The 14,143-nt window shown below is 47.8% G+C and overlaps 1 protein-coding gene across 1 annotated transcript in view; it reads right to left on the reverse strand.

Annotated features, from left to right (window-relative positions):
• Positions 1–3,227: 3,227 nt before the first annotated feature.
• Positions 3,228–14,143, reverse strand: part of ST6GAL1 (ST6 beta-galactoside alpha-2,6-sialyltransferase 1) — a 37,704-nt gene continuing 26,788 nt past the window's right edge. Inside the window, exons 6-9 of the mRNA XM_030456391.1 lie at positions 11,545–11,642; positions 7,439–7,540; positions 6,008–6,182; positions 3,228–4,161 (exon numbers count right to left, since the gene is read on the reverse strand). Of these exons, the coding sequence (XP_030312251.1) occupies positions 3,920–4,161; positions 6,008–6,182; positions 7,439–7,540; positions 11,545–11,642 (617 nt within the window). The 3' untranslated portion in view covers positions 3,228–3,919. The remainder of the gene's footprint in view (positions 4,162–6,007; positions 6,183–7,438; positions 7,541–11,544; positions 11,643–14,143) is intronic.

Here is a 14,143-nt window from a genome sequence, read left to right on the forward strand (position 1 = left end):
TCAGGAATGGAAACTAAACTGGGACTGTGCTGGGCAAGAGCATCAGACCTCACGGGACACCACAGAGTGGGAAAAAAAAAAAAAAAAAAAGCCCCCTTGCTTGTACCTGCAACTTGAGTTGGGAGAAACCTGTGGTTCCCTGCAGAATGTAGTTTTTTCAGCTCTCCCTGTTGATGTGCCAGTTTTTTGTCAGGTGTGACAGGTCCCCACTCAACCTTCCTGTTGTTCTAGAGGAGGTAAGGAGGGGGGTGTTGCCTCTGGTGCAAACCACCTGAATTTCTGGGGCTTTTCTCTCTTTTTTTGTCCTTAGTGAAAATAAAACAAAGCAGAATACAGGCAGTGAAATCTCCCCTTCAAAGACACTGAAGCCCCCTGTTTCCCTGCCAGTAACACACTGTCATTGCCCAAATATTGCCTTGTCCACCCAAAAACCCCTGACCCATCCCTGCTCCATGTTAATACAAACAGACTCTTTTGGAGGCTGGCTCTGTCTCCACTGTGGAGAAAAAAACCTTTCCATTTCCTCAGATCTTCCCATCACAGAGCAGTTTTTCTCACCTTGTCTAAATAAATTATAATATTTGGTTATCAGAAGTCTTATCCAAGGTTTTCTCCAGAAACTGGGTTTGGAGTTCTAGGTCTTAAAAGCTATTTTTAAAATCTGGAGCAGGCAAAATGGCAAGCAAGGACCAGTGTGTGCTCCCAAGAGCCCACACTTAGAAATAAGTTATCTTGACAGCATTTATCTGTCAATCCACTGCTATATTAAAAATCCCCTTTTTGCCACTCAGCACAGCTACAGGAGGAAGTGGGCTACAGGATAATGCAAAGTTTAAGCTTTCAATCAAGACAGTTCAGGGGTGACATCTCTCTGAAATTATGGCAGAGTTCCTAGCACCTTCCAGTATTTCCCTTTCATTCCCTTTCCTTCGCCCAGCCCTCACAGGGTTTTAAGGACTGCAGCTTTTTCAAGTCCTAGAGATTAGTTTATTCTTTCAAGAGAAGTTCCAGTGAAGGATCTGTATTTCTAAGCAATATTCAGAAAAAGAAATAAAACCACAATCAAGAGGAGGTATCTTTCCTACATCAAAACCAAAAATAAATCTCTGCATTTGCCCCTGCCCAGACTTGCTGACCTTCCAGCATCCTTCCCAGCCTTTAGCCCTTCAGTGCTAACTGGCAAGGACAGTGTTGTCCTTTTCCTGCTTCCCACATGGATAGAAGGCTCTTCACTCTCTGGGAACAGCCAGGAATGCAGGAAGGATCAGGCTTTTGTTCTAGCCCACTAATTTAAACTTGGCTCTTCCAAACACCAGACTTGTCAGCACTTGCAATTTATATTAGACTTGGATCTATGCAGCCAAAAAGAGGAAAAAAAAAAAAAAAAAAAAAGGAAAATTAATGACAGAGCTTAAAACAGGCCAGTGTTTATTCCTGTAAAACGCTGCTCAGATTGTAAATGTACACGTTGGATGTAATCAACATTGTTAGTATAAAGTTAGAAACTCCACACCCAGTGCAATACTATTGCCTGGAAGTCACCAAGGGCTCTGATGTCTGATGGTATTCCTGCAGGAGCCCTTCAGAGGACAAAGCAGTTTGGAGCCTCCCAGGTGAGCAGGAGGCAAGCCCAGCCTGCTCCTCTACATTGTGCCTGCTCCCACTGCAGCAAGGTCCTTCCATCCATCCATCCACCCACCCATCTACCCATTCACCCATCCACCCATCCCACAGCCCAAACCAAGGATGGTGGCTGAGCCATCCCCCCATCCAGGGATGGTGGGGGTGGAAATAATATAGTTGAGAACTAACAAATGAGAGAGCCTGGGAAAAAAGGCAGCAGCTCCATGAATCCCAACTCACTGCACACTCACAGGCTGTAAACAGCCCCAGCTCCAAGTGGCAGAGGTATCATAGAAGCATAGAATAGAATCATAGAATTGGCTGGGTTGGAAGGGACCTCACAGATCATCAAGTCCAACCCTTGATCCCCTCCCCCCGGGGTTCCCAGCCCATGGCACTCGGTGCCACATCCAGGCTCTTTGGAAAGATCTCCAGACACGGAGAATCCACTCCTTCCCTGGGCAGCCCATTCCAATGGCTGATCACCCTCTCCAGAAAGAAATTCTTTCTAATCTCCAACCTAAACCTCCCCTGGCACAACTTGAGACCCTGCCCTCTTGTCTTGCTGAGAGTTGCCTGGGAAAAGAGACCAACCCCCCCCTGGCTCCAACCTCCTTTCAGGGAGTTGTAGAGAGTGATAAGGTCTCCCCTGAGCCTCCTCTTCTCCAGCCTCAACACCCCCAGCTCCCTCAGCCTCACCTCACAGCACTTGTGCTGGATCCCTTCACAGCCTCCTTGCTCTTCTCTGGACCTGCTCCAGCATCTCAATCTCCTTCCTGAACTTCCTGAGGGGCCCAGAACTGGACACAGGATTCAAGATGAAGTAGGAGAAGTACAGCCCAGGAGTGGGGATGAAGGAGGTTTGCTGTGGCTCTCCTCAACAACCTCTGCTGGCTTTTCGGTGAAAAAAAGGAATGCTTAACCCCACACTGTTGCTCATGGCATTCAGCACCTTCTTGGTGCACCTGAGAGTAGGCTAAGGACCTGAATTTCTGAATATCTCTACGTGACATGATGGACAATTTGGAAACACTGACAGATCCAATCCATCCCTGCAGAAAGTTGGCCTCAGAGGTAGAGAAATGGCTCTGCAGCTCCCCTCTCATCAAGGTGGGGGCCACCCAAAGGTGCAAAGGTGCTCCCAGGGTCACGGAGTGATGACATTTACACTGGTTTCACCAAGAACATGTCAATAACTTCAGAGGATTTATTCAAACCAAGAGAAGAAAAGGCTCTCTTTACAGACATCATGAAACAGCTCAGTACAGAAGACGACTGGGAAGGTGTTCTTGATGACCTACAGACATTGCAGAGTTTTATTTCCACCACCTCTCTCCAGGAGAGTCTCCTTGGGCAGGGCAAAGCTGTCTCCCCCCTTCCATCCTGCCTCTGCTCTCCCTCCCCATCTCTTCAGGAAGCACAGAGCAATTGAGACATCATTTCTGTCACCAGAGATGAGCCACCAAATAGTTTGCCAATAATTGCAAAGGTAGAGAGAGCTGGAGAGAGGTACTGCTGCTGGTTTTCCCATTTATGCCTTGGAGCATCCTTCCCAAAATGTTTTTGGAATGAGATTGCTTCTTCACCAAGGACAGAACTGTAACTAGACAAGTAAATATTTACTGGAATTTATTTTAAGTTATTAAAATAAATTATTAAAAAGCCTTTCAAGAATCACTGACTTGTGAATTGTCTCCCTCTTTCTTTGCCAAAAAGGCCACCTGAAAGATTTCAAACTTCTTCCAATTCGAAAAGAAGTTGCCATGCTTATTTCACCAACTGTTTATAAAATAAAATAATCTGTACTGAGAGTTTAGCTTATCAGAACACAGCTTGAACAGTGTTTCCAGAAACCAGCCCTATTTCAAAGAGCTCCTAGGACTAGAGGAGAGAGCTTAACATTTTTTTCTCGTTTCTCAGGTTTTTGGTTGGCACAACCCCCATTGAAACGAAACGAGGTACATTCAGCATTGGATGCTGAATTGTGCAATCTCTGCTCAGGAATCTCTGCTCCTGGACCTCCAATCAAGAGCTGGGATGAAGAGAGAGGTGTCCAGGTGCTGCATGAGGGGTACATTTATTGCAGAGGTTCACGCAGGTATGACGTGGATGTACCGCAGTGCACTGACACCTCCTTCCACTCAGGAGAAGTTGGGCAACCAAGTCCAAAGAGCAAGTGTTGCAACGTGGCAGAGCTGTCAAAACACACCAGTTCTGGGACCTAACAAATCTGACCGAGTCTGATTTAAGGAAAGTGCTTGGAGAAAAATTCTTCAAGGTAGGAAAAAGGGCTCCGCTAGCAACGCACGTTCCGGAAGCCAGGCAAAGTCACTTTCCCAGAAGTGAAGATGTCCTCATCTGTGCCCTGGTTCAAATGCTTCACCAAGTTTTTCTCAAATAGGAGGGGGTGGTAAGCTCCCACAGTACAGGCACGGTCATGAAACTTCTGGTAGTAGTGGCAGATGTCTGTCTGGCGTTTGGAAGGAAGGTACTCATAGACGTGCACTTCATTACACAGGGTCATCATGAGGATGATGCCTGGGGAGAGAAAAAGGGAGCAGACGTGCCCAGGTCAAAGCAGAGAACTCCTAAACCACCCCAGAGAGACAGGGGGAGCATCCAAGGGCTTCCTTTCTAAAAGTTCTGATGAGAGGGGGGGGAAACAAACCAAGAGTGGGCAGATGGGGCTCTTCTGCAAAGCCCAGGATCAGCTTAATGACACAGACTGCTCACCAAAAGATCCACTTTTCAGAGGGCTCCTGTTTCCTTCCCAAAAATCTGGGCACCTGCCAAGCATGCATTCCAATGAGCTGATGCAAACAGCATCATCTCCAACCTGCTGGGTAAGCAGAGGAGAGGCCTCCACCTTTCCCTCCTCCCACCCTTGGTGAGGCAGGGGATGTAAAAGTGAATTTCCAAGGAGCTTCTGCCCCCCAGCAGAGCATTGCTCCCCTCCTGTGTCCTCAGGGGATGTAAAAGTGAATTTCCAAGGAGCTTCTGCCCCCTCCTGTGTCCTGGGACAGGAATTTGAGGACACTGAGTGCCAGTGATGAGCACAGACCTCCCAGCTCTCTGGCCAGCCACAGTCACTGGGTGCTTTTCTTCTGAGTGCAGGAAATAGCAAATATTGCTGTTCTGCTTGCTAAGAGGAGGTAAACAGAAACAGGGAAAGTACCAGGGAAAATTCATGCAGTATCTGAGACATCACCAACAAGGCATGAGCAGAGGAAGACAAGTTTGCAAGGCATCAGAAGAACCCATCCGTAAAACCACTGCTTTCACCAAGATGCATTTCCAGCATGTTTTTCACCCAACCTTTCACATGACAATGCTTGTTCATGCTTGGGCCTTCCAAAACTGTTGTTTTACAAAGATAAACCTGACCCAAAGTTAAGCCCCACTGGAATTTGCTCTTTCATGGGGGCTTGGGCCTCCTTGAAGCTCCTGACTCCAGTTGACAACAATTTTGCTGCTCAAGTCATTGCCTGTGCCATTCTGCACTTCTCCCAGCACTGATGGAACAAGAGCAAGGTTGTGGAAGAAAAGGAGGCATAAACTGGACATCTGGCTGCCAAAAATAGGAAGTTTGCGCAGAGGTAGAGGAAGATATCTGTTCCCCTGCAGCAGATGGGATTAAGAACAGCAGTCAGGGCAAAAAAACCCCACAGATCCAGGCAGTGACTTCAAATACAGGTATTTGTATCCTTTTTATTCAGCTGATCATGAGATCTGCTCTCCCAAAAGAAGGAAAAAGAGAATGAGCAGATAACAGCTGCAGAATGTAGCCTGGGGGCTGGATTGAGTGTGCTGATGGACAAGAAATGAGCATGCTGAAAAAAGGGGAATATCACCCAACCTTTCAGGTCAACTATTCACTCTGACCATTCTCAGCTCCCTAGAGTTAAGTCTTTATTGATATTGATGATCTGATTATTGATAGCTGATTTTGATTTCTTTCTTCCATATTTATATATGGAAAGCATAGATAGGTAAGCAAGCACTTAGACTTCATCTGCAGCTATCAGATTTATTTGCCTGACAAAGTCTGAGGCCACAGGAGCCACATCCTTCTTCCTGCATCTCATGGGAGCTAAAAATCCTTGAGATCATCTCAGGGTTGCAATCTGCTCTCCTGTTTCCTCATGGATTCAGGCAGGATCTGCCCTACAGAGCAGGGCTGCAAACTGCTTATTGTAACACAACTGAGTTCTTGCTTTTGAAGACAGGGAGCTTCAATTCTGGCCTAAGACAAACACTGTAAAAGCAACTCTGATAAGCACCATAAATCTATGGTTGGCTTTGAGGAAAAAAAACCAAAAAAACCAAAGGCATCCTGGAGAGTTCCTGCAAATGGAATGAGGAGTTTAGAGGGCAGTTATCTTACCAAGCATTCCTGATGATGGTGGATTTGGCTGGATGTACTCTGGGGAATTCTCCTGCAGAATATCCCAGAGTTGCCACTGCATTTTGGGGTTCAGGATATAAAAGGGTTGCTCTGGATGTATACCACGATATGCCTTGTAGCTTTCAAAAAAGTTGTAGTCTGGTTTTCTGTACCACTGCAAAACAGAAACAAGTCAGACCCTTTATTTCTAGCCCACTCTTTCCCAGAACCAGTGGTAAAAGAGAAGAAATGAAGCTGCTGCTGCTGTCAGGGGGAAAAGATGCCCCTCCATCCCCCCCATCACTGCCCCTTGAATCACTGTGGTGATTTTATGTGGTGAACAGAGCAAGGAAAAACTCCCTCCCAGGGAAGGACCATTACATGAGATCAGCATCTTGTATAATTTTATTCTGCCTCCCCAACAGAAGATGTGATTGAGAACTCTGTCTTAAATGTGACTCCAGACAGGAGTACAAAGCACCCTATTCTGCAGCCAAGTGTCCCCAGAACAGTCTCCAAAACCAGGCTGAGATGATTCACACCCTAAAACCTCCTCTTGGAGTAAAAACACTCAGGGTTTATGTTTTCTTCAATTTTAAGACTTTTATTCCTGGGCTAAAAATGTCCCATCCTCGTTTTGCTGCCTTTAAACACACTGTACATCCACCCCACTGTCTCTTAGAGAGGTAGGACTGGGCACATGAATAAACATCAGGGGAAAAAAAAAAAAAAGGAAAAAAAGGAAATGCAGTCCAGAAAAAGGAATGCACAGAGCTCTCAGTTACAGACAGAGCTTAAAAGTAAAGAATGGACTATTCACTCCTACTTGCTTTCACCCTGAGCCTCCAAAGCACATCACTTCTCAAATGTGAGATGTCCCTGATGTTTATTCATGTGCCCAGTCCTACCTCTCCAAGAGACAGCCTTTTGCCATTGAAATGTGAATTCTGGAGAGGTGATTGCTACACCCCAAAGTGAAAGTCCAGCTGGCAGAGGAGACATTTGCTAAGATCTCCAGAGAGATCTGGAGACAGATGCTAAGATCTCCCATTTCTTCATAGTGCACCCAGAAGGTCTCATGTCTTGAAGCAGCAAGCATCAAACCTCAGCAGATTTTACAACACCTGTCAGAAAGAGATCATCCCCTGAGGCAGCGAGCTCTGAGATGTGACCTCCTCTCTGCAGCAGGAGAAACGAAAGGAAAGGTGGTGACCTCTTAAACTTGGCCTGAGGCCCTTCACAGGGATCAGGAATAGGCAAGGGTTTCCTTGGGAGCACCCATGCCTGGGATGCCCTCAGACATACATAAAAATTGAGCCAAGATAACAAAGAGGTAAAAAAGAGATTGGCCACATTAAGAGAAAGCAGGCTAACAGATGCACTTCAGACTACATTCATCTGATTTTTATTTTACAGAATACCCAGGCTTACCTCATTAATTTCTGCATGATAGGGTGCTGGATCCCAGACAATTAAGATTCCAGTGTTATACAGTGCTTCCCTTAGGAACTGCTGCTCCCTAACAGTAACCAGCTTGAATAACAAACACAATAAAACACAAGATGCTGTCAGAATTAGCAGGCAAGAGGTAAAAAAATACCTGAATCCCCACTGCACACAAGACACAACCTGCAGTGATGCCCACCCAGTGCCTGCTCCAGTCCCACCAACCCACACAGGATTTTGTGAGCAGCCACAGGAAAAGTTGTCCCTACACTTGACAAGGTTTTCTCTGTCCATCTTCAATACTAAAAAAAGGAGAGTGTCCTAATGAGAGTGTCAATAATAAAAAAAGCTGCAGTGTCCCAGCAGGTGTGATGGATGCCACAGTTCCAACTCCCAGGAGCAGGCAGGAATCTCAGATGCTGCCAGGGCAGTCTACCCAGCAAGCCCCTAATGCAAAGACACTTTGGCTTTATCAAAAAACTTCATTTGACCACCCCAAAAAAAAGTCTGCACCTGGGTGCATTCTCAGCTGCATGAAAAGTCTGCATCCTGAGCATCACAACCTCAGGCAGAAAGGGCTCAGCACTGGGGCAGCTTGCTGGGAGACCCCAGCACCCAGCTGAGCCTTGGAGCAAGCCCACCCCACCTCTTCAGAGCCAAGCAGAACAACTCAGGAGATGGAGATTTGAGTCTCCCAAGAGGAGCCCTGAGAAGGGAAAAGCACCAGGGAAGTGCAGGGGGTAGCAATAGTGTTAGTGGAGAGAGACTGCTCCACCACAGGCTTTCCCAAACAAGCAAAACCAGGGGGTTCAAATGGAAAAGTTGCTCTCCAGAGTCTGGACAACACCCTGACAGCTTCTGACACCCAAGGGTGACCCAGTTCTGTGGCAAAAAGCAAACATGAGGCAGAGACCCCAACCCAGAGACAGGATCCATGCAGGCACTTAAACATGTGCTGAAGAAAATAACCCTCATAAAAAAAATCAGCTCCCATTTGTCCTGATTTTCTCCCCAGACCTCACACCAAGAGCTAACCTATTTATCCCTCAGTTTCCTAGCTGCCCTGGCAGCTCCTGGCTTTCCCCACAACCACAGCACAGGGATGCTGGCTCTGCCCTGCCAAAATGCAAATTATTCCACGAGTGAAAAGGGCTTCCCCTATTCTTCCCTCTGCAGGGTGAGGCTCAGACTTGCCACCAGGTACTGCCTGGGGTAATTTCCTTCCAGTAGCTACAACAGCCAGGCCAGAGCATGAAACACTGCAGCTGGGAATTTCTGCCTCCATCCCATGGAGAGGATGTGGATGGCTCAGCCAGGGACCAGTGGGATGGAGCACCACGGTGGCACATGTCTAGAGCAAGGAACACAGAGGTTTTATCTTCATTTCATTGCTTCTATTTAAAGCCTACAAACCTTCCGGGAACTTGGCTGATGTGAAATATGAAAGAAGGAGGCTTCAAGAGAGATGGAACTTCAGAGGAAGGAAAGGTGAGCTGAGCCCAGCCACTCCAGCAGGCAGAGGCACACGAAGCCCAAAAGGGGTGTGAGAGGCACAAAATTGTAAGAAATTGGGGGGAAGGGGAGAGAAGAACATTTCCACAGCCATAAGGGGTTTGCCATTCCCTTCCCCACACTACAGAGCCATTTCTTGCCACCACTAAGCATCTATCAGTCACTTCACCTGATCACTGGAGGAATCTAATGCCCCAGATACCTATTCTTTCTGCTTAACAGCAACTGCTTCTTTACAAGTTGTTCAATTCATTTCAATTGCTACACGACTCATTTGTCTTCTCAGGCTTTTTGATACCAATTAGTTAAGTGATCTATTGACTTCCTACTTAATTTTCTCTTGAGCTGATTTGGTGTTTAGCAAGTATCTTGTCACAGTGCCCCTGCCCTTTTGGTAAATTTATAGTGATGGTATCAAAGCAAGTTCCTGCTACAGCAGTCAATGCCCTGTAATCTAAATATGTTCCCCTTTCCCATCCTGATCTCACTCTACTCCCCCAATGTGTTATCTCCTTCCTCTTTCTCCCTGTGCTCTCATTATTGCCAATAACAGCAAACAGAGCTGAGTTCTCTCCATGACAGCAGGAAAGGGGTACTCTGGTCCTTGCACAAAGGAGCTGAGTCCTCCAGGATGACACTGGCACTTCCACCACTCCTGCTTCAACCCATTTGGGCAAGAAATCCCTTGCCCATTGGGCAAATGGATGCCCTGGGGAAGGCTGCAGGAAAAGATGCCATTAAAAGAAGCAGCACAGATGAACCAGTGAAGGTTTAAAACAAGAAGCATGGCAAATTTAAAGGATTTCTCTATTTAGAACAACTACCAACCTGGTGAGCCTAGGAGCCTATCCTCAGGGTTGAGGATACCAAATTTCTCTTCTCTCTGTACCACTATCAATCTATTTGCCTTTCCCTGTGCACCCAGATGTACTGTTAAACCACTCACTTCAGGTATGTGTCAGAGACTGGTCAGCAAATTACAGAAAAAAAATATTTTCAAATAGTTATTAAGCATTTCAAGACCACTGTCCACCCACGCCAAGAGGACACTACTCCATCCAGCCTGGTTCTGACAGGTCAGATTCAGCAGATCCCATTTCCTTCATTTTGAGAAAAGGCTGAGGACTCATCAATAGGAAGAGCCAAAAAAAAAAGGGCAGCCAAACCTCAGTCCTATTCCCAGAGACCACTTACAGTGTAAGAAAAGCCTAAAGCCAGGACAAGAGCAAATTACAGCCTGCCACGCCAGCATTTGATGCCTGCAAGCAGTCGAAAAACAGAACAGGATCAAGCAATCAAACTAACAAGTTCAAATGATGATGCCATGACTAGAACAGCACTGAACCATTGGAAGTTCAGTGCTTTCTATAAATAGATCAATCAATAAATACACAGAAGAAAACCAAGGTCCCAGAGCAAGTGAGTCCTGATGATACCAGGGCTTGCAATTAGAGCTTTTTCTGCTACATGGCAGCTGTACAATCACCCCCCTCCTCCCTGGGCAGATAACTCTGCTAGCATGCAGGTCATCTCCAGGGTTTTCCTGGTAAAAAAACCTAAGTTTGGCAATGAGCACATCATCCAGAGAAAGTTTTCTTTAGTGATAAAACCTATCTGACATCAGAAAAATACACACCAAATAAAAAAAAAAAAAAAAAAGGAGAGGTCAAACAGGGCAGAGGAAGAAGGACATCAGCACCCAGCTGTGTCTGCCAAAACCAGATGGGTTGAGAAGGGACAAACTGTCCCACACTTGAGTGGTGATTTAAACCTGTGTCCCCAAATGTGTCCCACATTTGAGTGGTGACAGGGAATGGAGATGCAGGGAGTACCAGGAGAGAGCACAGGGGCAAGGGGAGAAGGTAAGGCCCCAAAGCAGCAAGAGCTTTCTCAGGGGAAGCAAGAAGCTTCTAGACACAAAATGATGTAGGGAATCTGGTGACAAGTTAGATCCATGACCAAGCAGAGGATGGGCAAGGTCCTATGGCTGCTGGGATAAATTTTTCACACTGCAGCACCTACAGACTTCCTCAGACAGGAGCAGAAAGTATCCCAGCTGTGGGGTGAGGAAGGGGAATACAAAATCTACAACTTTGCCTCTCTCCCATGGTCTTCACATGTCCACAACCCTCCCCTTCCTGGGTGAGGAGGTGCCATGCTGGGTGATGCAATGTCCCTCTGATGGCTCTTGGACTATTTGGTGTTTCACTGTCCCACTCAGTCACCAGCACACACCATGGGATTAATTCCCTTTTCTCTCCACACTGGAAAATTCCTTCCTCCACGATGGGTGGGAGGGACACGAAGGGTAGCAGCTACATGGGAGGGTGTGTAAACACTCTACCTAGAGCAGTGACTCCCCAAAAAAACCCCAAAAGCTCCCAAAAAACCCCCTCATTATCCCTACAAATCCCCTGCTACCCACTGATGCTCTGCTTCACAGCCTCCTGAAGCTCACAGATGTTTAAACACCATTTTAAAGACCTCCCAACAGCAGATGGAAGGCAGAAGCCCCCCGAGGGGAGTTTATTTCAGTCACAAAGCTCTGCCATCTTTGGTCCCCATGTCCCCAGCCCCACCTGGGAGTTCACAAGGCGAATTGTGGTTTTTTCTCCCACATCCTCTTCAAACCCCTTGATGGGAGCCCTGTTGAACCGCAAGACAGCGTCGTGGCTGTCTGGAAGGAAAAGAGGGAGGAAAAAACAGGAGCTGACAACTGCTTTTCAAGTGGTACGTACTCTAATACAAGACAGGGACTTGACAGGTTGTAACATCCATAAGACATGAGCCAGATGCTGTGAAATCATAGAATCATAGAATTGGCTGGGTTGGAAGGGACCTCACAGATCATCAAGTCCAACCCTTGATCCACTCCCCCCGTGGTTCCCAGCCCATGGCACTCAGTGCCACATCCAGGCTCTTTGGAAATATCTCCACGCGGAGAATCCACTACTTCCCTGGGCAGCCCATTCCAATGGCTGATCACCCTCTCCAGAAAGAAATTCTTTCGAATCTCCAACCTAAACCTCCCCTGGCACAACTTGAGACCCTGCCCTCTTGTCTTGCTGGGAGTTGCCTGGGAAAAGAGACCAACCCCCCCCTGGCTCCAACCTCCTTTCAGGGAGTTGTAGAGAGTGATGAGGTCTCCCCTGAGCCTCCTCTTCTCCAGCCTCAACACCCCCAGCTCCCTCAGCCTCACCTCACAGCACTTGTGCTGGATCCCTTCACAGCCTCCTTGCTCTTCTCTGGACCTGCTCCAGCACCTCAATCTCCTTCCTGAACTTCCTGAGGGGCCCAGAACTGGACACAGGACTCAAGCTGTGGCCTCCCCAGCGCTGAGCACAGGGGCAGAATCCCTTCCCTGGACCTGCTGGCCACGCTGCTCCTGAGCCAGCCCAGGATGCCATTGGCCTTCTTGGCCACCTGGGCACACTGCTGCCTCCTGTTCAGCTTCCTGGCAATCCAGACTCCCAGCTCCCTTTCTGCCTGGCTGCTCTCAGCCACTCTGTGCCCAGCCTGGACCTCCCCATGGGATTGTTGTGGCCAAAGTGCAGGACCCGGCACTTGGCCTTCTTGAACCTCATCCCCTTGGAATCAGCCCAACTCTCCGCTCTGTCCATGTCCCTCTGCAGAGCCCTCCTGCCTTCCAGCTGATCCACACTCCCCCCCAGCTTGGTGTCATCTGCACATTTGCTGATGATGGACTCAATCCCCTCATCTCAATCATCCATAAAGATATTAAACAGAACCGGGCCCAACACTGATCCCTGGGGGACACCACAGCCACCATTTTGATGCAGCCCCATTCAGCACCACTCTCTGGGCCTGGCCCTCCAGCCAGTTCCTAACCCAGCGGACCAGTTTGGGCTGGAAGGGACCTTAAGGACCATCTACTTCCCAGGTTGCTCCAAGCCCCATCCAACCTGGACTTGAACACTTCCAGGGATGGGGCAGCCACAGCTTTTCTGAGCAACCTGGCCCAGGGGCTCAGCACTCTCACAGCAAATAATTCCTTCCTAATATCTAACCTGATTTTACCCTCCTTCAGCTTGAAACTGTTCCTCCTGTTGTCCCATCAGTCCATGTCCTTGGAAAAAGTCCCTCTCCAGCTTTCCTGTAACCCCTTCAGGTAGGAAGAGGCTCTTTAGATTTCTATTTTCCAGCCCAAACTTTTTGAAATTTCCCTCACAGGAGAGGTTCTCCACCCCCCTGAACATCTTTATGGCCCTTTGGATTCACTCTAACAGCTCCATGTCCTTCCTGGACACAGTATTCCACATAGGGTCTCACCAGAGCAGAGCAGAGGGGGAGAAATTGCTACTTTCAAAAAATACGCTTTAAAAAAATCCACTTTTTTAAACTGCAGTCCTCTGGCAGGCTGAGAGAGCAGCCCTGGCCTTGGCTCTCCCTCTGCTTCCCTCTTCTTCCTCCCAAACACTTGACCAGGAGACAGACCAACACACAAGGAATTTACCACGTGGCTGGCTGCAGACTAAGGAATTATAAAATAAGGGTGAGGCAGGGTCCTCACTTCTAGCTGGGAGGCTGACCAGGCTGAGAACCATGCACAATAACCACAGTGGAAACCAAAGCTGGGGCTCCAGCCTCCCACGTTACAGAAATAAAACCACTGCTGTGCATCTAACAGGCATGGCTTGTTTCATGCTTTGGGATTCACTGCATTTTCCACTGCTGGCATCATCTCTCAAGATAGCCCAGCATTCCTCCAAGCACTCTCCTCTGCCTCAGCACAGCCTGCCAGGCATCACAGAGGATGTTTGTGCCCATCACCCGGCATCCTGCTTTCTCCTTTCCAGCCTGCCAGAGCTGCATGGGGAATCTTTAATGGGATGCAGGACCTGGACCAGTTTCCCTGCCTTGGTGCTGAGGACACAGGAGCAGAGCTCACCCCACCTGCACCTAGATCCCTGGGGAACTGCTGAGTCCCAACCAGGGCAGAAGGACCTGCTCCAGAACCAGATCTTTTTGGGGTCATTTTCTTGGGAAAAAAAGGGGTGTTCTCACAAGCGGTGCTGGAAGATCAGTAATCCCTGACTGCAAAGATTAGTTTCCCAGCTACTTGATTTTCATAGGCAAATGGCTCTTGTTCAGAGGCCTTAAAAAGCAACACTGAAAGGTGATGTTTCCCCAAACCAAATGTCCACACTGACCACTCCA

This window comes from Calypte anna, chromosome 9 (assembly GCF_003957555.1).
Source record: "Calypte anna isolate BGI_N300 chromosome 9, bCalAnn1_v1.p, whole genome shotgun sequence".
Classification (NCBI taxonomy): Eukaryota; Metazoa; Chordata; class Aves; order Apodiformes; family Trochilidae; genus Calypte; species Calypte anna.